Source organism: Amblyomma maculatum, chromosome 1 (assembly GCF_055883805.1).
Source record: "Amblyomma maculatum isolate TAMU_Amacu chromosome 1, ASM5588380v1, whole genome shotgun sequence".
NCBI classification, from domain to species: Eukaryota; Metazoa; Arthropoda; class Arachnida; order Ixodida; family Ixodidae; genus Amblyomma; species Amblyomma maculatum.
This window is the reverse complement of record NC_139344.1, coordinates 315,609,912-315,634,542: the sequence shown is the minus strand read 5'-3', so window position 1 is coordinate 315,634,542 and position 24,631 is coordinate 315,609,912. Positions and strand designations below refer to the sequence as shown.

The following is a 24,631-nucleotide window of genomic DNA, read 5'->3' as shown; positions in this document are numbered from 1 at the left end:
TCATTAGCGCGCCCCTCATTTTCATGCTATCACAGTCCAGTACTTCTTGGCAGCATGCCAAGGTGTTCTGCAGTGAGAACATCACGAGAAAGTCATGGTGCAGGGTGTCGAACCGGAACCGAACCGACACAAATTTTTTACGCCATCTTGGAATTGAATCCGAACTGGAACAAATCGGAGGAACCGTTCCGAACCAGTTCGCGGTACCGTTCTGACCCACTTTTGCTGGCAACTTACTTTCATTATTTTTCTTCTATCGCTGCTTGTAAAGCACTCTTTTCGCTTACTTCCGAAGCACCACAGCACACCGTAAATATCACAACCATATTGAAAAATCGTCCGTTGCAAAAAAGATGAAAACAAATGAAGATATTAACACATGCATAACACTTATCTCTGGTGTCGGGCCATCGTTTCATCCAGAACAGGGGTAGTCACTGCACTGCGCAATGGCGCTGCTCATGAATAAGTTGCAACATTTGAGAGCATTTCTGGGCAGTGAAATAATGGCATATAGTTCGCAAGTTGAGCTACTTATTTAGATAAATATATGACCATGTACAACTCAAGAACGAATTGACGAATCTGTTGAAAAATTTCATGCAAATAATTTTACTTTCCTATTGTTCGACGGTGTCGCAATGAGTCGCTTGGCACGTGCTTAGCAGCCATGTGCGATGTGGCGCCAGAAGATGCAGTTTGATTGAACAAGACTTCAGTATGATAGGCTGACGCTGATGACGGGAAGGCCGCCTTGGGCTGCAATTTACCGGTGTATCTGAACTCTGCACAATGATTCCATAAATTGATTTCCCCCTCTGTCTTCCGTTTCTTTTGTCCCTATCAATGTCTGCTTGTTTTATTGCCCTTGGTAAGTTGGACTATACCAGGAGTGAAGCTTCAATGTTCAAATGTGAAGACTGGGTGCAGCAAGGAAATGAGTGGAATTACTTGTAGGAGTATTATGCTCTATTTGCTGTGCTATTGCTTCGGACTGTACAGCTACGGTGTCAAAAAAAAAAAGCATGCGTTTATAATCGCTTTACGACCATTGCTGACGGGAATACCTAAAACAGTCTTGAAAGGTGGCTCTGAAAGCTAGAAGTGCAATGTTGAGAGAAAACATAACTAATTAATAACCTAGGCTACGGGTTGCACGATGACGAGTGAGGTCGGGACAAAAACCTTGAAAAACGGGGGGGGGGGGGGGGGGGGACGAGTTCAAGCAGACGGAAAGAACTTGCTACTGGGCCCTAAGGAAAACAAACTGGTGGTCTAATCCGTGCTACTCCTAGATTATTCCACTGCAGGAGTGCATTCGTGCTGACCAATGTTTTGTTGCAATAAACAAAGTACAGTTTTTGGGCAAACTTATTTTAGTCATGCGTGTGTTCTGTGCTTTCGTGCAGGACAGCGAGTAACGACATATGTGGTAACTGAAGACACACAGATCATGCTGCTTACATCGACGTGTCATGCAAAGATGTAATCAACGCAAGATGCCCTTCCTTAGTGGCCTGATGTGGGTTATTCACTACTGTGACCCTGGGTAATTCACGTACGAACACTGTCAACCACTGTGATTGGTGTAGACGTTAAAGCTGCTGCGTATAGTGAGGCGAGTGCCCAGTGCCCACTCAATGCATCCACCGCGTTTCAGTGGTGGCGAGACACAAATACGTCTATGTGCTGTGCTATGCCAGTGCACATTAAAAATACCCAAGCGACAGAGATGTGTTACAGATACAGCGCCTTTCCTTTTCTATAAGCAAATTTACATTTACGGTTCCAGGGCACATGGGCTAGAAACTTCTGTCTTCGCAATGTCGTTATTCTAGGTAGTAATGTGTTTTTGAATTCGTATTTAGCTCGAGAATTTTTTTAACTCTTTTGATCCTTACTAAGCCTTTGAGCCTTACTGACGACCTATGGTCGTCCTGCGGCCTTTTGTGGACGGAGCCGTGACTGACAATGGGAGATGAAAATGTAGCCTTTAACTGCATTCCTACATTGAATCAGAGGAGGGAATGGCAGTAATTGTGCAATCGGTGAACTGCAGCGCGAGATACTCCATACGACATTACGTCGACCAGTAAGGAAAGGTGCCGAACAAAACAGTATTTGGTCACCACATGGAAGCGGCTTAATAGAATCGCCGGCAGCGATCAAGTACCGCTTCAGGCGGTAGCAAAAGCTTCCCCTAAGCACTTACAAGCTGAGGATGAGCTTGAACTGTTTTTTATGGAAAGAGAAGACAGCCTGCAAGCACTCGGAGGCAGTGGCAGTTATCTCAGTATTGAAGAAGTACCAAGCCTGCTCAACGTATTTGAAAAGGTGCCCAGAATCAGCAAAAACTGGAGTACTTTAATATTTTGGGAGAAGTTGCGGCCCCTAGAACTGTATTCACTAGCTACAGTAGTGCTTGTTGTGCCACCTACACAAGTCAGCCCTGAGAGAGCATTTTTTGGACTCTTATCGAACCCGGATGACTTCAACAACCCTCGACAATATCCTCTTCCATCGGCCTTTCTATGCTGGCAAATAAAGTTGCCGCATCTACTGAGCACATGATAAATTATTTGTGGCCAGCCATGATGTCATGTCATGCTTGTTGTAGATTATGTGGCTGTGGAGATGAACCACGAACACACTCGTCGTCGAGTCTCCACAAATATATTTGACAGGACCCGCTGGGCCAGGTAAGAATGGGACAGCGAACCGTCGGCATTCAGTCCTGCTGCCACATAAAACGAACTGCGCATGCTTGGCAGGCGTGCTGAGACTGTCGTCTTCTTTTGTGGGGGGACCACGATGGCATGCCACAGGGCTCCCCCTGTAGCGATGAAGCCATGAGCGAAGGGGAATGTCGAAGAGCGGACGCTGTGAGTGCGAATCGTATGCGGTGAGAACTGGCAGGATCGGGAGGGGTTGCAATGGCACAGTTAGCGATGACGTCTGATTCAAGGGGGGCAGGTTTGAGACGATCAATGGATATTGTGTCCTCCCGGCCGTTAATGCACAGTAGAAAGGGCTTAGGAGCACGCTGGAGCACTTGGAACGGACCATCGTACGGTGGCCGTAAGGGTGGATGTACTGTGTTGTGGCGCATAAAGACTTTTGTGCACCGCTGAAGGTTGGGGGGGACGTGGATGCGACTAGAATATTGCCGCTGCCGTGGTGGCACGATAGTGCTCGTAGCGCTACGTAGACGGCAGGCGTAATCTGTGACATTAGCAGGCGTGTGTGGCGAAGGCTCGAAGAACTGGCCAGGGACGCGAAGAATAGTGCCCAACGTCAGCTCACTGCGAAGTGTGGTGCGGAGACCAAGCAGGACGAAGGGTAGGCACTCAATCCACGGTGCAGGGAAAGCGGACAGCATAACTGAAGCTTTCAACTGCCGGTGAAAACGTTCAATGATGCCGTTGGAAATTGGGTGGAAAGAGGTCGTCTTAATGTGATCCACGCCGAGGAGCCGAGATAGGTTGGCAAATAATGTTAATTCGAATTGACGACTACGATCAGTCGTAATGGTGGAAGGGACACTGTAGCAGCTTATCCAGAGTGTGATGAGTGCTCTTGCGATCGACTCTGCTGTTATGCCCAGAAGGGGCATCGCTTCAGGACATCTCGTGAACCTGTCAATGCAGGCTAACAAGTAGTGGTGCTTCCCGCAAGTAGGAAGGAGGCCGACTATCGATGTGCAGGTGGTTGAAGCGGGCATCCGGAGACTGGAAGGAGCCATTGGGAGTCGTAGTGTGTCGGTGCACTTTGCTAACAGCTGAGGCATGTGTGCGACCAGCGGCGAACGCAGACGTTGATGCGAGGCCAAACATAACAAGCCATGGCGAGGCGCTGAGTTGCGCGGATGTCAGGATGGGCCAAAGAATGGAAGGCATCAAAGGCTGTTTGGCGGTATGATGGAGGCACGTAGGGATGAGGACGACTGGTCGACGTATCACAAACGAGAGGAACGGCGTAGTCAGGGAGCAAGACGTCCTCCAACCCCAAAGAGGTGTCGCGCGTGCGAAGCCGTCGTAGCTTTGTATCGGCTCGTTGAGCAGCAACCATAGCCGTGAAGTCGATGATTGGCCGTTCATTGCCCATCACATTGACTTCAGCGCGAGAAAGAGCATCGGCGACTATATTCGACTTGCCGCTGACATGACGAATGTCGCAGGTAAACTCTGAAATGTAGGCTAGCTGTCTGATTTCGCGCGGAGCGTAGGAGGAACTGCTGGATGCCAGCGCAGACATCAGAGGTTTGGTCAGTTAGGATATGAAAAGTGCGTCCTTCGAGAAAATGGCGGAAATTCTTCACGGCTGAATATATTGCTAACTGCCTGGCCCAGCGGGTCCTGTCCAATAAATTAGTGGAGATGAACCACGAACACACTCGTCGCCGGGTCTCCACAAATATATTTGACAGGACCCGGTAGGCCAGGTGGGAACGGGACAGCGAATCGTCGGCATTCAGTCCTGCTGCCACGTAGAACAACCTGCACGTGCTTGGCAGGAGTGCCTCGACTGTTGTCTTCTTTTGAGGCAGGACCATGATGGCATGCCACATGGGTAAACATATTTATCTAGCCTCGAAGTGGTTCTACTAGGAGGTATATAGCGCGCCTGTGAAGCCAACCATGACATGCCACAAGACTGTGGTCGCATCGCGTCGTGACCACAAGAGCGAGACGAAGTAATTAATCCAGTCTTCGGCAAATACGATAATGACTCCTACCCCAATGCGTGGCAGAGGGGACTTTTGTTGGCGCCTTTCGAGCCACAACACAGACCTGTGTGTTTCATCTTCATAGTTAGTTTTGGGGTGCGTGCTTGGTTTGACCTTGATCTGATTTCGAAGTCCTTTAGTGGAAGTCATGCGAAACGTTGTACATGTAGTAGTAGTAGAGGTTTCGCTCTAAAATAAAATTCATGTGAAATTTTGTGTACCTGAAAATCGAATCGGGGGGGCGTCTTCTTTTAAATTTCTTTCAGTGCGTGACAGCTTTAATTCTTTATGTACCAATGAAAACGATCATTATTTTTCTCCCATCCTGATATTTTGCCGAGGTCTGTACAACCAGTGCAGCCCGTTTACATATATACAGGGATATTTACTAGCATAATTATACTTTCCTTGGCCGAACGAAGAGGCAAAAGTAGCAGAGTGACAGTGAAAATGTGCCACTCTGTCACGGAGTCCCATCGCTACGTGCAGATGCACCAGCGGCAACGGCGGGCGATGGCATCGTAGTGCTGTATCGCCAAGGGGTATCACCTCTTGCAGTTGCTGCTTAATGCTAAAATACTTGTCAGCATACCACATAAAGATGTTAAGAGAAAACCGAGTCAAATGCCAGGCTTCATGACACATCGAAATAAATGATAAATTACATTTTTTCAGACCAATCATTGAGGAGTGGAAATGACGCAATCATCAAAAGCGCTTTGTTGAAGTCATTTTATGTTGCCTTTGCATCGGACACACACATTAACACTGTTATGTGTTACAAGGTTACAAAAGCCTACAAGGTTTTTTCTTCGTTTGCTCAGTGGTGTCTTAACATCCTTCCTCAGTCTACGCAGTGTCTAAAATAAAGGAATGGTGTCGGTGCTAGAACTATATTAGCAAGTAACATTTCTTTGCAAGATGATCATGTGTCGAAAGAATTCATGCTCTTGTGTTTTGTTCATTCTGCAGGCACACATGGCAGGTGGCCTTGCCTCGAGAAGTGGGCACCCATTCGGACTTCATGTACCTCTCTGTATGTGAGCCACTCAGCTTTCCTGCAAGCTCTCCAGGTGCTCCATGCAACGGCAAGTCCGTCTGTCGTGTGACAGACGGAAGGGCAGAAGTGCTTGCTGACCTCAGTGTGAATGCCTCCAATGTGGAGATGACTGATTCCTGGATGTTTTTGAAAGGGAACAAGTGTGGTGAAGGCCATCCTCAGGACTTCAAAATGTCAATCAGGCTCAGCTGTGCAAGTCACCTCGTAAGTGCCTCTTAATGTGAATGCACTAATTTACACGGTCAAACCCAATCTCAAATCTTGTGTGAAGCCTGTGCCGAGCTCAGGAAGAAAAGAAAAAATGTCCAAGCAGAGTTGATTCAAACTCTGAAATTTCTCTTGAGAAGCGATTTCGGAACCTCTTAACTATTGCCACAGTCGATCATGCTACTTGTTTTAGTACCATTATTTCATGCTCTGCATTGTACATTGTCGCCTCAATCAACTTTCAACCTAAACACTAAACCTAAACGCGCTCCCAGTGCTGTCTGCAATGGTCTGCGAAAGGTTTTGGTATTCGTTTCAAGCCAGTAGCATGAAAGATAAGCTTGTGTAGTGGTTGTGCCTTGGGAGATGTGCAACATTAGCAGCAGGGGAAAGTTAAGGACAACTTCATATGTCAAATGGCGTTTTTTTTTTTTTTTTTTTTTTTCTGTAGTCCAGATTTTCACTTCCTTTGATTGTACTTCTTTCCCCCTTCTGTTATACTCTTCAGCTCCTGCAGTTCTCTTATTATGAAGTGTTTTGCATTGACTGTAAGCTGTTCAACTGATGGCTAACACGTGGGTAACCTTTTGAGTCAATAAAAGGCTTCCACAGTCGCTTGCATGGAACCTTTACATGACCATGTAACTGTTGATTTCATTTCTAGTGAAATTTTTCGAGTGCTTCATTTTTCTTTTACCTTTTTTTGTTGCAGGGATCTCCCGAGTACTTTATAGATAGGAAGTGCCAAGTTTTCTTTCTGTGGAGAACATCGGCAGCGTGCCCCAAGGAACCAGCTCGCACTGAAGTTCCGTGTAGTGCCTACACTTATAGTGGGTCACACCATGATCTCACGGGTCTTATTAAGACCACAGGAGGGTACACGGTTGAAGCAACGGACCCATCAACCAGATTGGTCATTAACGTCTGTTCTGACATGCAACCAGGTGAGGCTGTGTAGACATTTTTTGCCTTCAGAAAAATTTCTCGAGGCAGGCAAAGGGAAAGTTTATCAGTGAAGATTCCATTACTCTAAGCATATTTTTTAACTGCTATTCTTCGAAAAGCCCTGCAAGGAGGGTAGCAGGGAAATAAGGTGAGAAGAAAAGCAGTGAAAGGGAGACACTGAGATGTCCACAGTACAGTCACAAATAACCGCCTAAAAGCTAGCATTTTGAATGTGAAATAACAATATTGAGTGTTGAGATTGGGGTTTGGGGGGTTTGAAGAAACATGGCTTTTTTTTCTTCATTGTCCTAGGTATGTGTTCATCTGTTATTACTGCAGCAGGTGCTGATAGGTAAAATCTATTCAGATTTATGTCTTGGCCAGAAAAACAATGTCATCCAGGAGCTTGAGTTCATTTCAGCTCCTGTATAAATAAAATGGAAATAAGTTGATTCATTGAGGTATATTTTATTGCCTTGGGGCCTCAGCCCTTGGGCATTGGCCTGTTTTTTATTCATTATGTTAAAGAGGGCTGCTGTTTGACAACTTCACTCTGATATTGCATTTCAGAGTTATTGCCACTCTCATGCTATCAGCCCTTCCACTATAAATGTTTGCTTCTTGGCAGGAAGCTTTAAAGTGCCCATTCGTTTCCCTGAGGTGGTTTGCCATATACAGTTTTTTTTTTCTCTGCGTGTAAGAATGGGGAGAGGATTGTAATTTTCTGTAACCTGAGCAATAAGGTCATAACTTGGACTTCTTTTTTTTTGCCAGTTATATTTGTTTGACAGCTGTCCACAATGAACAATGGCAAGCTGGGGTTCTGCTGTTTATTTGTTAATGCTAGCTTCTGTTATCAGCTGTGTTTAGTTCTACAAGTCATGAGCTTTTTGGTCTTCCCATGTATGGGCTATGTGTAATGCTTGCAGTACATGAATGTTTTTAGCTCTCCTTTAGCTTTCATACCATAGCTGAAGTTGCTGCTCTTCATGGGTTGCAGCACAGGCGCCACTGGGTGCCCAGGGTGATTCCATTGAATTTTTTGGTTTTTGCATGCATGTGCTGCAATCAGCCAAGGAAATGGCATATCCTCCGCGGAGTGGAGCCTGCCTGTTGAATGACAAGAAGGAATGCAAGTCTGTTGGCCAGCTTCAGTCCGGTCTGCTTGCAAATGACACCGGCCTCTACTTGGAGTATGCGCCTGGTCCTGAATCGCAGCCGAGACCTGGCTGCACAGAGCTTCCCAAGACGGTTGTCCAGTTTCGATGTCCAGGTCGTGGGAGGGTTAGTAGTTTTGTTCTGAACTAGGTACCTGCAGTGTAACACACAAGGTAGCTACAGTGCGTGGTAATAATTTGCTGCCCTGCATATCTGTCATGGAATGGGACTTGGAAACTGGTGTTGGTATGATTACATTGTACTAGATGTTAGAACACATTAAAATTGTGAGTGAAACAACGGAATGGTGGAGCAACACAATTTCGATGCTGCACTGAGATCTGTAGGAAGTTGAAGCTCTGACATGTTGGAGAACATGCGGCGCTGCAGGTAGATGCGTTGGAGGGAATGGGCCAGCTGGCAGTCAGGATAATCATGATATGCAATGCTTGGACAGAGTGCAGCGGTGGCGTAGCGGTAGAACATCCGCCTCGCATGCAAGAGGACCAGGGTTCAAATCCCGGTGCCGCGCAATTCTCCACCGGATGACAAAAAAAAAAAAAAAAAAAAAAATCCGCGTGTCGATGGAATTGCATATACAGGTTTGGGGTGCGACCTGATGCCGGTGAACACCTCCGGCAATGCACTCCCTCACCAGAACAGGAGTTGGCCACCCTGGTGCAGTAATTGGCCACAACCTCCTATGATAAGCTCCATAAAACCCCGGCCCTCAGTCACCAGCGGCTGCGGAACAACTGACCACGGCGGCGGTCAGACCTGTGACGCAGCAGGGGGTGCTAAGAAAGCCTGGCTCCGCTGGACAGGCCGCCATTGGAAACTGACCCTGGCAACGTTTAATGCTAGAACCCTTGCTAGTGAAGCTAGTTTAGCAGTGCTGTTAGAGGAACTAGAGGGCATGAAATGGGATATCATAGGGCTTAGTGAGGTTAGGAGGCCGAATGAGGTATATACTGTATTGAAGGATGGGCATGTACTGTGTTATCGAGGTTTACCAGAGAGGCGACAACTAGGGGTAGGTTTTCTTGTCAATAAGTATATAGCGGGTAATATAGATGAATTCTATAGCATTAATGAGAGGGTTGCAGGCATCGTAATTAGGCTTAATAAGCGGTATAAACTGAAGGTTGTACAGGCCTATGCACCTACATGTAGTTATGATGACCAGGCAGTTGAAAGCTTCTATGAAGATGTAGAATCGGCAATGCGAAAAGTAAAGACGCAGTATACTGTAATAATAGGCGACTTCAATGCCAAGGTAGGGAAAAACAGGCAGGAGACAAGGCAGTAGGTGACTATGGCATTGGTTCTAGGAATAGCAGGGGGGAGTTACTAGTCGAGTTTGCAGAGCGCAATAACTTACGAATCATGAATACCTTCTTTAGCAAACGGAAGAACCGGAAATGGACATGGAAAAGTCCTAACGGAGAGACTAAAAATGAAATCGACTTCATAATGTGTTCAACCCCCGCCATTGTGCAGGATGTAGAGGTAATCGGGAAAGTTCGATGTAGTGACCATAGGATGGTGAGGTCCCGAATTAGCCTAAATCTGAAGAAGGAACGCAATAGATTAGTAAGAAAGAAACCCATCAACGAATTAGCGGTGAGGGGGAGGGCAGAAGAGTTCAGAATCTCGCTACAGAATAGGTTTTCAGCTCTAACTGAGGATGGCGACATTACCCTAGAGGCAATGAACAATAATTTCAAAGATATCATTACTGAGTGCGCAGTAGAAGTAGGCGGTAGGATAGTTAAAGAGGATACCGGTAAGCTGTCTAAGGAGACGAAAGATTTGATTAAGAAACGGCAGAGTATGAAAGCTTCCAATCCAACAGACCAGATCGAATTGGCCGAGATATCAAAGCTAATCAATAAGCGCAAGGTGGCCGATATAAGGAAGTATAACATGGAGAAAATTGAGCATGCTGTAAAGAACGGGGGAAGCCTTAAAGCGGTAAAGAAGAAATTGGGCATAGGCAAAAACCAGATGTATGCGATAAGGGACAAGGCTGGCAACGTCATCACTAATATGGACAAGATAGTCAAAGTAGCCGAGGAGCTCTATACAGATCTCTACAGTAGCCAAAGTAGTCAGGACCGTAGTGAGATTGGCGGTAGGGAAAAACAGTCAGACGTTCCAGCAGTGACGAAGGACGAGGTCAAGAAAGCACTAGAAACTATGAAAAGGGGGAAATCAGCTGGAGAGGATCAGATAACTACAGATTTGCTGAAGGACGGGGGGGATATCGTGCTAGAAAAACTGGCCACCCTGTATACGCAGTGCCTGGTGTCATCGACGGTACCGGAAGCATGGAAGAATGCAAACATTATCCTCATTCACAAGAAAGGGGACTCTAAGGACCTTAAAAATTACAGACCAATCAGCTTACTGTCTGTTACGTATAAGGTATTTACTAAGGTAATCGCCAATAGGATCAGGACAACCTTAGACTGCAATCAAGCAAAGGATCAAGCAGGGTTTCGGAAACGGTACTCTACTATCGATCATATCCATACCATGAATCAGGTGATAGAAAAATGCTCGGAATATAACCAGCCCTTATACATAGCATTCATTGATTACGAAAAAGCATTTGACTCGGTTGAAACCTCGGCGGTGATGCAGGCATTGCGAAATCAGGGGGTAGACGAGCCGTACGTGAAAGTGCTGGAAGATATATATAGTGGCTGCACAGCAACCATAGTTCTACATAAAGAAAGCAATAAAATTCCCATAAAGAAAGGTGTTAGGGAAGGAGACACAATCTCCCCAGTACTATTCACAGCTTGTTTAGAGGAAGTATTCAGAGACTTGGAATGGGAGCAGTTAGGGATAAGGGTAGATGGAGAATACCTCAGTAATCTGCGATTTGCTGATGACATTGCCTTGCTAAGCAACTCGGGGGATGAACTGCAAATAATGATTGATGACCTAGACAGAAAAAGTAGAATGGTAGGCTTGAAAATCAATATGCAGAAGACTAAGGTAATGTTCAACAGCCTCGGGAAGGAACAGCAGTTTACATTAGGTAGCGAAATACTGGAAAAAGTAGGCGAATATGTCTACTTAGGACAGGTAGTAACCGCAGATCCAGACCATGAAAAGGAAATATCAAGAAGAATAAGATTGGGATGGAGCGCATTTGGCAAGCACTCGCAGATTATGACTAGCAGCTTACCGGTATCGCTCAAGAGGAAAGTGTACAACAGTTGCATCTTGCCTGTACTCACCTATGGGGCTGAAACGTGGAGGCTAACCAAGAGAGTTCTACTTAAGTTGAGGACAACCCAGAGGGCTATGGAACGAAAAATGGTAGGGGTAACATTAAGAGATAGAAAGCGTGCAGAGTGGGTCAGAGAAATAACTCAAGTTAATGACATTCTAGTGGAAATTAAGAAGAAGAAATGGACATGGGCAGGACATGTAGTGCGAAGAGAGGATAACCGATGGTCGCTGAGGGTAACAAACTGGATTCCAAGGGAAGGAAAGCGTAGCAGGGGGAGGCAGAAAGTTAGGTGGGCGGATGAGATTAAGAAGTTCGCAGGGGTCAAGTGGATGCAGCTAGCACAGAACCGGGTTAAGTGGAGAAATATGGGAGAGGCCTTCGCCCTGCAGTGGGTATAATCAGGCTGATGATGATGATGGACATGTGTTGTGGCATCAGATGGGCCTGTTCTGGCACTGACAGAATTTTAATTTATTTATTCAAGTACCTCACAGGCTTAAACTAGAGTATTATTTGAGGGGGGTTAGAATGGGGAAGCGCGTGTAAAAAGAAGCAAACAAGTATCGCTATGTAAACGTCATTGTATAGTAGTAAATAAACTGAAAAATCGTATGAGAAGAAAACTCTGTAGAACAAAATACTGCAGATTTATTTCTTTGAAGACTATATAAGGAGACTTGCTGCCCCAGCAGAGGACGCAGGCAGGAGTTGGTAGTATTTCACTTTCATGGCATGCATGGCTTATTTTTGACAAATGACTGCCTGATCTTAGTTCGTTCTTATGTACTTTCAATGCTCAGCCTACTGTGTTGGGCTTAAGAAGTTTCATCTAATTTTGCTGGGGACTAAAACCTAGAAGTTTATTGCGAGTTTGGTATTGGTAAAGCTAGAAAATTTGCAGTGGCTAGAAAAGGTAATGATATTGAATAATTTTGGATTTGTGTGAAAATACAGTTGAACCCGGATATATCGAACCCGGATAATTTGAATTTTGTTTATAGCGAACTGACGGAACATCCCTTCGAAAATCCCATGTAAAAGTTTAGGAAAGCTGCATCGTATATCGAACTCACATTTCACTGGTCGTTCAGTATATCGAACTCTGCACCATGCACTGGAAGGTGCGCCTTCCTCAAAGACGATCGCATCACCCTTGGCCGTTTGCCGCGTGACATTTTCAAGCCACGCACGGAAGGAATAAGAGAGAACAGTTCGACGCCACGCTCCTACCCAAAGGCGCGCGCATCTGCGGTGATCGTTTGTCGCGTGCCAGCACATGACGTTTGCAAGCTATGTGCGTGAAGGAACGGGGAGGAGTCGGTTTGGCAATGACCGCTACGGAACAGACGCAACCAGTGCAGCCGTGGTGTTCAAGAGAGAGGAAACAACGCGATAGAGTGAAGCGCAAGCATGTGCCCATTCTGCCTCTCTTCCCTTCCTCTCTTTTTCCCGGTCTTCAGTTGCAGCAACCCGCACTACGCATTTGCCGACAAGCCAGCTCAGCCTGTGGCAGACAGAATGTCAGACTCTTTTTTTAATGTGTGTGGTGAAACCTCTATGCGCGGCGGGTGATGTGCGATGCATGCCTTTTCGCTGTGCTGAACATGCGGCGTAGCGTGGCGGCTGCAGATGTTAAGAAGCGGCAGATTTTTTTTTTTTGCAAGAGTCATCCATCCTTGCATGAATCAACAAAAGCACATGGTCAGCTGCGATCATGACACTGGCTTTTAGCATTACTCGCTTCAAACGGCATTTGCAGCTAACATGCCTGCCAGTGATTTTGTGGCAGTGGACACCACCCGCCCCAAACGCAGCGTGATAAATTGGACCAGGCTTGTGCAATCAAGCCATCACGAGCACACTGCCAAGTTCGCTCCCCGCTACCGGTTCATTATGTGAGTAGGTTGATTATCCGACAAGTGCAATATCATTTTTCACGATCTTAAACGGCGTCTCAAGCAGATTTCTATATATCAAACTATTTCGCAATCCCCTTTGAATTTGATATATTGGGTTCGACTGTACTTACAGCACAATCCACTTATAACGATATTGAGAAAACTGAAAAATCCATTTGTTACAACTGGTAATTGCTGATAATTGTTATAGCTGAACCAGTGAAAAATAAAATTAGGTACAACACTCTGAGCTTAGCATCGTCACCACTGGTGTCCACGGCCGGCTTTAAGTCGAGGCGCAGTCGCTCCTCATTCTTATACCCATTTATTGACGTCATGGCTGGTTCTGTGGCGCAATGCCGCGATGTGGTATCACCTACATGATTAATTACGTGCTCCACCCCCTTCCACTCTCCTCAGCTCCAAGTTTGAAAGGTCAAAAGTCACCAAAAGGTCCATAATGGCAGCGTTTGGGCGAGTTGGTTAGACATGTTAAACCTGGAAAGCGCATAAAAAACACACGGACAACACGGACAACAAAGCGCTCGTGTGTCTCTCTTGCTGTTGTCCGTGTGTTTTTTATGCGCTTTCCAGGTTTAACCAAAAGGTCAAAGGGCCAATGTCATGTCCTTGTGGTGCGATACCAAGGTGGTCCACAAGGTTACACTGAAGGACTTAGCTCTAGGGGGACTTCTAGGCATGCAGGACCTCTAGCTCGGTAAAACTAAAATTTAGTGCCACATGAAGACCTGCTCTACCTAGTGCTTCAAAGAAAACAAAACACATCCACTTATTTTCCCATGCATATAAGCTTGCCTACTTACCAGTGATGAGTGAATCTAGTCGGAACAACATGAATATTGTGGCCAGTGTGACAATCATGCCGCGAATACATGGGACCTCGGGGGGGAGGCTTTTGCGATAGATGATGGTGCCGCAGCGCAGAGGGTGCTACCAGAAACTGGGGTGCTAGCCAGTCGGGCACCCGCTTATTCGCACTGTGCTGTGGGTGGGCATTGCATGTATTATGCGTTCTTGGTTGCATGTGCGTTGTCTCGACCTGTTAGCTACAACTTTTTACAAATACATTGGTTAACCTCCATCATGTCACACCTGAGGGACCTTCCAACCTCTCGTATGCATACGTTGGCCCTCATTACTTGTTCCTCTGTGTAGAGCTCCTGCCCCCCTGATCTCTGGGACTGTGCACAGTACAATGTGCACCCTCTCCGATGCTGCCCTTAGCCTTGCCACTCCCATCATTACTTGCTTTCATAGGTATCTTCACCTGCCCTCTAGCTCGTCATTGACCCCTGCATGTGTTATTAGATTCTCCCCTTCTGCATTATCCCACAGGCGGTCATTTGTACTTGCTCTTTCTACTACCTCTCTGAAGCATTCTCTAAGTCTGCTCTCGATTTTTACCGCTTCATTATACTGAACTGTTTTTAGTATGTCAATGTTATATGTACACTGATGATGAAGTCTGCATAGACCCACACATTCAAAGTCAGTGACGTTGAATGACATGGCACAGGAAGGGAGCAAACCAGCATCTCTTCCAAAGTGACAGGCTCAGCATATTTGTAGAGCATGACCTGTAGAGTGCTGGCCTAACTGCACAATTCGCAAAAGTGTGTTGAACATGTACAGCTTGAAAATATTCTTGCTTTATTATATCAAGCCCACAAATACAGTGACAAAGCACACCAGCAAAATGTACAACAAAGGCAGCACTGACCCACATATGAAGGCTACCAATGCATACATGTAAGGCAGACTACACAAGCAGATGGGAGCTCACGTATGAAAGTCCTGCCGGAAACGATGCAGTATGACACCGGCGATATAGAGTCCTCGTTGCACGGTGCATCAGTACTTTGCATGCCGCGAGCTCAGTTTTATAGGCGCCAAGTGCTTTGTAAGAAACAAAAAGCTTGCGACAATGGCGCAACAAGACTGGCTGCGTGTAGAATGAGAAAACGACGGACTTACAAAACATCCTACCTAATAGCAATGACTGAGAAGCAACTTGCATGCAAGATGTAAGCTCCGTAACAGGCACATTTTTGGACAAGCAAGTTAACTTTGTACCATTCCGAGGAGCACCATCGCAGAGAGCGTGACGGCAGTGATAAGAAACTGCTTCGTTGCCTCTTTCGCAAACACCCAGCAAGGCTTGCAATCTCACTAGTGCTGGTGCAACATTAAAAGGGGACGCAACAAGAGTGTTGCAAAAGTAAAAAGAAAATGAAGTGCTTGATTAAAATAGCTTGCCTCTTCCAGATGGTATGATGGTATGCCTTTCTTGACATTGGAGATGTTGGAGCTTCCCACCACCCAAACCCTCCTAGTGGGATTCCCTGACACTTTGCTGCTTGCTCTCTGGCTCTGTTGTTTTGCTGGTCCTTTCGTCTCCACTTCCATCACAGAATCAAGTTCTCCTTCCTTGCCACTGGAGTTTGCTCACTTCTCCACAGCCAGCACTGTGATGCGTCCGCCCCTCAGGGTGTTCTGGCTCTCCTTGTTTTCCCTTCCTTCTGCCTTTCGGGCTTCCTTTCCTCTCTGCTTGTCCCTTCGTCCACTCCTCCTATTGTTTTGCCGAATGGTCTCTCTCCCGCTGCTCCTTTATTTCTTGCGGCAGAGACTCCCACTTGTCTACCCACTCCCTCTCGATCCTTGCCTCTGATTCTACGGGCCACTCCCTTTCCTCTTTCAGCTCCCTTTTTGTCTGCTCGATCTCATTCATCAGTTGATTCTCTATTCTGTTGCATACTATGCATTCGAAGCTCTGCTCGTCGGATTCTGTCAAACTGCCAAACTCTACTTCGTCCAAGTAGCACTATCTGTCGCATTTCTCACAGTAGACCAGATTCCATCCCTTCTTGATTTTCTTAACTGGGTGACCCATGTTTGTCCGTCACGGCTCTGGTGTGCAAGCGTGCAAGCACAACTTGTACCTCCCACACTAAGAAGGTGATCCTGAATTTTCCCACATGTGCCCACACGCGATTTAGCGCTCTTCTCTGTCGTTACCTTTAACCACCCACTACTACACATTCCTGCCCCAGCCTCAGTCTAAATCAAAATCTGCTGCCTCTAACCAATAGCACTTGGCCTTATTCATCCATCTATCCATCCCTCCTTCCACGTCCTCAGTCATCCTGGAGGAATCCTGGAAGCACTAGGAATGCATTCCAATACTCCCTGGTAGATGTTTATTTAGATGGCTAGCCGGACAGGCACTATCAGGCTATATGGCCGTCAGACAGGCAGCGGTTGCAGTGACGATACTGCTAATTTGCTAACCACATGCAATGACCCCTCGCGGACTTAGCTATGCCAGTCCTTTTGTGGCACTTCTGTCGCTTTCACTTCATTTTCTTCTTAGTATTTTATTTGGATAAAAAAAATTCTAATAAATTACCATCATAAACATCTTCCAGGTGGTTAGAAAGGCGTCATTGTATTCAATATCCTGCCGATAATCGATGATTATATATGGGATATTTTTACATGGGGACAATGGAGAAGCTGATAAATTCCAAGAATTTGATCATGATAAGTGATATATCGTGAAGGCCCCGCCTTCTAGAGAACGGGTTAGCGAGCCGGGTCTGATAACGAGTCACAAATTTGCAGTTCATATAAAAGCACCGGTTTATTCCGGGTGAACAGAAAAGCACTTTGCAAAGATACAACATTGCACGCCGCTGCGATGCGAAGCATGTGGTCGAGACTCTCGGCAAGGCAATGCTTTGCTACATAAGTAAGGTGGCAGTGTTTTTACATGGCAAGACAAAACATAGTGGGGTGCAGATAGTGCGGTGCGACACGGCAGAAGGGCTGCTAGTGGTACAGCCAACAACGTGACCACGCCCCCAGCTGGGCTTCCGCCGGACTCCCCTTGTTCTTCCATTCCATCCCATTATCGAGTCTTCCTGTTGTGTCGAGCACGTCATGCGCCGTTAATGTTCGCACATGCGCAGTTGCAGTGCCCCCACTTACACCTAGGCGGAGAGAAAGAGTGCGCGCAGTTTAAAAGGCTAAGAGGGGCGTGGGAGCCCCAGTGTCATTATATCTGGCATTGTATAAGTGGATTACACTGTATAAAGGTTTGACATCCCTCTGCAACACAATGGCAGGTATGGCGAAGAGTTGTATTGCTGTGTAGAGCCGCAGCGACTGGTTGGCATGTGGCTCGCATTGTCAGACGCTAGGAGGACGTCATCACTCAGTGTATACAGCTACGAACTTTAACCTGGAAGGGTTATAGAGATGGCATAAAGAGCAGGCTTTTGAGTGTTTTTCACATTTTCCGAACTTCTTCTAGCGCAACTTGTTTATTTACTGCCCTCGTCGGTGCTCTTTGCAGCACTGCTCTTGGCATGCAGTGTACTATACAGGTTTCTTAAATGCAGTTCCTGATAAATGCAGTTCCTAATAAATGCAGGCATTTGTTTCCTTTGTAAGGCGCTACTGAAAATTTCTTACAATAAAGGGGGAATATTAATTGCCTTTTTCTTTGCATGCCTTTCCACTCAAGCATTTCTGTGTCATCTTTATTTCTTTTTTTTCCAGAGTCGGGCTCCACGTCTTATTTCAGATGTTAACTGCCACTACTACATTGAATGGGAGACACAGTATGCATGCTCATTGGACCTCCTGCAAACAAGTCCTAAATCATGCAAGTTTACCAGCGAAGTTCACGGTGTTGACCTTGATCTCGGCCCTCTGCAGCTGGAGAATGGTACGCTTCACCTTTTCTTTGTGTGTGGCTTATAATTATCAACCTATGGCCTAGGTCCGGATAACCTGCATTTACTGTGTCTTGATGTTTACTTGATGTACATCATTGCATGTCCTGGCCATGGCAGCCTTGTAATATGAATGTCTCAATACCATAAATCCACTCTCTGTTCATCCAAGGTCAGCTATATTCTCAAATTCCACGACCTATAGAGGATGCCACAGGAAATTTAATATGGCTGCCTGAAAGTTGATTCGGTTAGTTGGTGGCAGCGCTATGCTGGCAGAGGCTGCGTTAAAATTAATGGACGGGTGTGCTATTTTGTTAAGAAAGCTCTCAACGCAGGTTCTGTTTTGTTTTCACTGTACAAGCACTCTGTGTGCGGCGCGTGCATTTCAAGTGCGGCAAGAAAGACAGTAGAGACACGTGCGCTGAGAGCAACGGGGGTACTGAGAAAGTTTATGGTTTTTATCCTATTCAAGGTACTAATAAACTCCTGCATTTCAACATGAAGTGCACATCCACGTCATTGGAGGTGTACGCCAACCTTGTGTTCAGTGGCCCCACTTTTCGCTAGATTTCAGCATATACGTCGTCGCACCTTGCTGCCTAGACAATCAAAATGCATAGAATGATGGTCTTGAAGGTGGCACTGACGGTCTGCAGGACTGCTTTCTGCCCAAGCTATTTTGTTTTGGAGCATCGCCGGTAGGCATTGATTTTGAATGGCACATTGTGAACAAGCCCTCATGACAGAATTTTTCAACAGTGATTGCTTGATAATCAGTGATTCTGGTTTTATGGCGAGAATAGCTAAAACTTCCTGGTGTCACTCGTTAATAATTAGAGGATTATTAACGATGTGCCCTTAATGGTGCGCACACTCCCAGACACCCTTAGAGTAAGTGGGGGAGGTAGCTGTTCCATTCACAAAGGAGATGCCCTTGACTTGCGTGATAAGCTCAGCCGGAATTCAACTACCTTGTGGTGACAGAAGGGGGTGGCCATTTGGTGCCCAGCTTTCGCCGGTTCAAGCCAGGGTAAGGGTCGGAGTCAGAAGTAACAAACAAAACACACTTTATACACAGGAAGATACTATACAGAGAAATTCACAAGAACACTTTAAGTAACACTTGAAATACACAGATGAGAGGTTCACAGAAAACAACGCTAAGCATGCGACTACAGGTATTTGGTAACACAGAGGCTTTACAACACAGAACAATACACGAGAGAGTCTAATAAACAAACACCAAATTGTTCACCGGGCACTGTTGCAGACCGACGTCTCGAGAGTCACTGTGTGGCCGCCATGCAAGATGAGCAACGCGTCCTCCATAAAGAGGGCGCGCCGCGTCTCTCTGTTCCAGCGCGCCAAGGCTAGCGCGCATACACACTTAGCATCACTTGTTGAAGCGTTCTTTTTCCTCCCGTTGAGCTGCGCGGCGTCATTGGCTAGGCGCCATCGGAAAATCTAGATAGCACGAGCACATTTCGGCCGGTTGAGTCACCCTTATCGCCGAGTGATGGGAAAGAGGGTGATGCCGATACGTACATGGCTACGCGCTCTCGCGCGCTGAGAGGGAGGCTCTTCTAGAAAGACTTAGATCCTTCGATGCGGCGCCGCGCAAGCCTCACGCCGCGCCTGCTTAATAAAAATGTGCACCGATTTCGTGACATCTGGGTACCACAAAGGCTACTACTGTCTGCAGATGTTCGCCCCACGTCGCCTTAAATGTCTGTATTTACTGCGAATTTTGAGTTTTTCCAACGCTTTCCTGCGGCGCTACAAATGGTGCGAATGCCCAAACCGTGACTGCAGCATTGAGCTCTACGCGCTGCTCGTACATGGTTCCCTCCGTGATCATCAGTAGCTATGTCACTGAGTGCCTCTTCACTGGAGTGCCGGCTTGCCCAGTTGCACAAGCCTAGTTTTCAACACATTTGCTTTATCATGCCAACATTGGGGCAGGCACCCTTTACTTTAGCAGAATCGTTGGAGTGTGGGATAGCAGCAAAGACATTTCGAAGCGAAAAGGGCTAAAAACTGGTGTTATGATTACGGCTGACCGCATGCTTTCGCCAATGATTGATGGATAGAAGGATGGACGACTCTCCCAAAGAAAAAGAAAACTGTTAAGTCCCCTCCCACCTTCCTCATCGTTATGAACTCTCCCCGCAAATTGACGTCAATCTTCTTGAACAAAAGTAGGTTCATTATGTGAGTAGATGCGGTAAATCTCATCGGCTGTAAATAAATGTGCCTGAATGCCTTTCCCATGCTTCTGCATACTTATTTTTGTTAATTTTCATGATACAAATATTTTGCCAATCGTTTGAGATTCATGTCACTGAAGTTTTACTGTATTGGGTGGGAAAATTGGTTCATTATAACCAATATTCGCTTGAAAAGTATGCGCAGAGATTCCTGCAGACAAGTCTGCTAATATAACCAAGCGAAATGTGCTCTAATATGGGCAGCACAAAAGTGCAAAATGCACACTTTTTAAAAATTAAAGCTTGATAAATAAACATGAAATGTCTTCTTTTATTCCATGTTGGGGAGCAAAAATGAACACTTAAGTAGGTGTGTTGCCCCCGCACACAAACAGATTAAAAAAAAAAAAGAATGATTTTAGTCATTTCGACAGCCTCTGCACTGTTTAGAGGTCATTCCTTTATTCTTGGTTCTCTGTTATTGTCATTGCTTGCGTCATCTATAGGAATCAATGATTTCTTGGTTGGTCAGTTCAAGCGCCACGGCGCCACCATCAATTGTCATCAGCAGTGATGGTGTTCAACATACCATTGGGAAATGTCAGCCTGACATGGTGACCAGCTAGCACACATCATTCTTCATGGTGCCATTGGAGTGGATTTTTTCAGTCGGCACTTTCACCTCTCATTCAAGGTTGTCTGCATGCTAGGTGCAACAACTCCGCCTATGGCAACGTCCACTTTTTGCGCCTCTTGACCGATTCTGTCGCACATGAAGCTGATTTGTGCTTCTGCATTGCCGTATTACGCGACAGTCTAGGACTTGCTGAGTGCACCGCATGCGCACGGATTAGTAGGAGAAATGGCAAGGGCACATGGCATGACAAAGGGGATGGTTCGATCATGTGCTGCTCACATGCCTCTCGGTTGTTGGCGCTAGATTTTGTTGCTGTCCCTAAATGGTGTGGCACGCAAATGCATGGGCAGTTAAACATATTTCTGGGGTAGGCGGTTCCAACGACTGAAATATCGCTTTTATTGAAGTTCTTTTCTGGCTCCTTTGTGCATTTTTAACCATGTGAATGCAAAAAAAATTGCTTTGCTAAAAACTGTTGAAAATTTCGAATTTTGTTTCGTTATACAAATAGCAGCCCCATAGAAATAATGCATAATCAACCAAACGCTGGTTTTACTTTGTTTTATCCGATAATTCACTATATTCATGTTTGTTATAGCGAGGTTCGACCTTAGTTAAAAATGTTCATAAATCCCTGGCTTAATTTTTGTGAAATGTTTTCGGTTATGTGGTAGCGGAACTGAAAATTGGCTAGAGATGCGGCTTGGCCTTTATTTGTTTTTGTTGCCTTTCCTGTCCATTGCCTGGCGCTCTAGTGTCATGCCTGAAAGAACACAAGTAGCCCAGGGCAAAACTCTGCGTTATAGCAATGCTTATTTAAGCTTTGTGCAATGTATCGGTGCTTCTAACAGATGACAGTTTTTGCATCTGCCTTGAGTGTGTGTGGTACTGTTTTAATTTATTACCTACTACCATTTGCAATGCACAGGGTTAACCTTTAAATAACACACTTCATTAGTGCCTAGACCTCTCGGTGAACACACTTTGTATGGCCTCTGACATGAAAATTCATTGTTTTTTTTAGTATGGCTAGAGCATTGCCGACTCATGTTGCTTTTCAGGTTACCGCACTACGGAAATGACCATCAATGGCACAAAGGCTGTTCTTTATTACAATATATGTGGCAAAAGCCTTGGCAGTGGCCCAGCCAAGTGTGGGACCAAGAAATCTTCCAAGTCAGCCATATGCGCTGAGATCGGTGGGCACACCCTTTCCTTGGGGCACGAGGAAGAGCAGACACTGCAGTGAGTTTTCTGGCTGTCATGAGCTTTCTGAAGCGCCATTTTTTTTACTTTGTGCTCTACCTGGCACCTTTCCTTGCTGCAACAGTGAATGTTTTGTTCGCCTGGGCACGCCAGCTTTTATGCTAAAGAAAAATGCTAAAATGCTATTGCACATGTTTGGTGGATCGTGAGATGAGGGCATCAACCCTGCTTGTAACATGCTTTAAACATAACAATTGGGGAACTGCTTGAGCATTCCTGCAGAAACTCTTAAGTATATTGCATGGGTTTGATAAGGGCATTGAACTTTTAGTTAACTTTGGAATCAAAGTGGGCCTATTTCTTTTTCTTAATTTTTGGTTTTTACTTTCAGGTTTGTTGATGATGTAGTTACAATGCGGTTCACGGATGGCAGTGAATGCCCTTCCTCACCTGGGTCTCCCTGGTCAAGCAACATTCATTTTGTGTGCAATAAAGAACAAGGTAATTTGTTAATACCACCTAAGTGCTGGTGCGCATTCACTTTTCAATTGAGTGGCAATGAACTCTCACGGGCAGTGTATGCTTGCTTTGTAGCAATTATGGAAGTCTTTTAGTTTGATATGTCTAGCTAGTCATCCTTCACGCCAGAACACATTTTTGAGGCTGGAGTTTTAAGTAAAATTTGTTCCTAGTTTCGGTCTGTTGATGATTGCAGTGCACAGTAAAACCTTGTGGATTCAATACTGCCAAAAGCCTCTCACATAAAAGTGAAATTCGTTTGGTGAAAACCTGGGCAATGGTTGCCCACTTTCAATTGAAAGCTCCATGTCAGCAATGATTTTTTTGCAGTCCCATGAAATACTTTATTTACATTATCAAGATTGTGAGGAGCAGGACTACTGCATAATGGCTAAGGTCTCTTTGGCATCTTTTACTGTGCATTATCGTAGAGCTGGAATTTCTTTGCGTATGCAAAAGGGGAACAGCATGTAATGAGCACAGTGTCAGGCCCCTGGAAGGACAAAAAGGCCATGCATATGGAAGAGGGAGGCACACATTGGTGTGGTGGCGGCATGATAGGCCTTCAAAAGAATGTAAAAGTTATGGGGGACACCTAAGCTCTGCCTTTAAGGATACGTCTCAATAGCATAGGCTACCAACACACACATAAAGCCTTGCTTTAAAGGCCCACTGTTTACCCTCCGGTCAAAAGTCTTTTCTTCCCCGGTGACTGTGAGACTTTGCCCCCAGAACGCAAGGCACCAAAATGTTTTTGAAGAGTATCTAATAAAGCAGTTAGAGTCACCGCAATCACCAGATTCTGTCGTGTTTCTCTCCTCCCGTTCCCCCGCAAAGGTTTTTCACTCTCCTGCCCGGTCGTCTAGCCTCCGCAAGACGAATTCCCCTTCCTTTTCTGCGTTTGGCGGGAGGTGGGGCAGGGCACTCCATGTGCGCGAAAAGAAACAAAGAAAATGGGGGAGCGAGCGCACGCCACTGGATTCAGTCCGGCCGTGGCGAGGGAAAAGCGCGCAGCGAGCGGTAGACACCCATCCTTCACTCTCAGACAGCGAGACAGACCAATGGATGTCGTTTTCGACTACGACGTCATCCTTGTGGCTCGTAGAGAAAGGAGGAAGCTGGTTTCCCGATGGGGAGGATGAGAGGGCTTTGATTTGTATTTTTGCTGCTTGGCAGTGCACATATCGCTGTAGTATTTTGCACAGACTATCTCCAGTACCTGATCGAAACACTGCGCTCCTTTGCTTAAAAGGTCCTTCCCTAGACAGTGGCCCTTTAACCAAGCCTTATGAAGGTGCTTGGGGAGCCTGGGGATAACGTGAATGCAAGGATCCTGGCAGGCTGATTTTGATATCATCCTCCCACATAAAAGGAGAAGCCTGAGTTGGCAGCTCGCTCCTGCCAAACACATCAGGCAATCTTAGTTCCAGTCAATGAGTGGTCATGTCAGCTGCTAGCTACCACCTGCCAATGCCATGCTTGTTATTTTTGTCTCAACGCCGGTGGCGAAGCCGAATTTTTTGTGAATGGGGCCTTTAATAACACTGTTGCGTTACAAAAATCTGTGACGGGGCGTTTATTGTTCTAAACCCCATGTTTGCTATGGGCTCATTATTCAGGCTGATCTGGGCGGCTGATAGCCACTGTCGCCGCGGGCTGGTGGCAAAGCCCCAGAAACGAAATTGTGCAATCCCGACAAATATCGGCACGTAGATTGTCAATGCTTGCAATTGTGTGCATGTTAGAGATTCCAGCTGCGAGGCGTCCAAATAAATGAGCTTCCAACATCATTGACTTAGATGGGTGTTTTGCAAAACTCCAGCAACAGTCCAAATTATTCGAATTTTTTAATTAGTGGGGCTGAATTACTGAGGTTTTATTGCGATTGCCTGCCTTTAGGCTGTGTGCAATCATTGTGTTTTGTGAGTAGGGCACTGTGGATTGTCATTGCAGCTTTGTCTATCGTATGAAGCCCTGTAATACTTTCAGTGCCCTTTTTATGCACAAACAGGATAAATTTTTGTTCTTTCTCTGCATTTGCTAGGTAAATATTCGCTAACG

The 24,631-nt window shown here is 45.9% G+C and overlaps 1 protein-coding gene across 1 annotated transcript in view; it reads left to right on the top strand.

Moving 5' to 3' along the window:
* Window positions 1-24,631, top strand: part of Lerp (lysosomal enzyme receptor protein) — a 164,809-nt gene that overhangs the window by 5,983 nt on the left and 134,195 nt on the right. Inside the window, exons 2-7 of the mRNA XM_084605664.1 lie at window positions 5,699-5,990; window positions 6,706-6,937; window positions 8,011-8,222; window positions 17,823-17,991; window positions 21,907-22,090; window positions 22,443-22,552. Coding sequence (XP_084461790.1) covers window positions 5,699-5,990; window positions 6,706-6,937; window positions 8,011-8,222; window positions 17,823-17,991; window positions 21,907-22,090; window positions 22,443-22,552 — 1,199 coding nt within the window. The remainder of the gene's footprint in view (window positions 1-5,698; window positions 5,991-6,705; window positions 6,938-8,010; window positions 8,223-17,822; window positions 17,992-21,906; window positions 22,091-22,442; window positions 22,553-24,631) is intronic.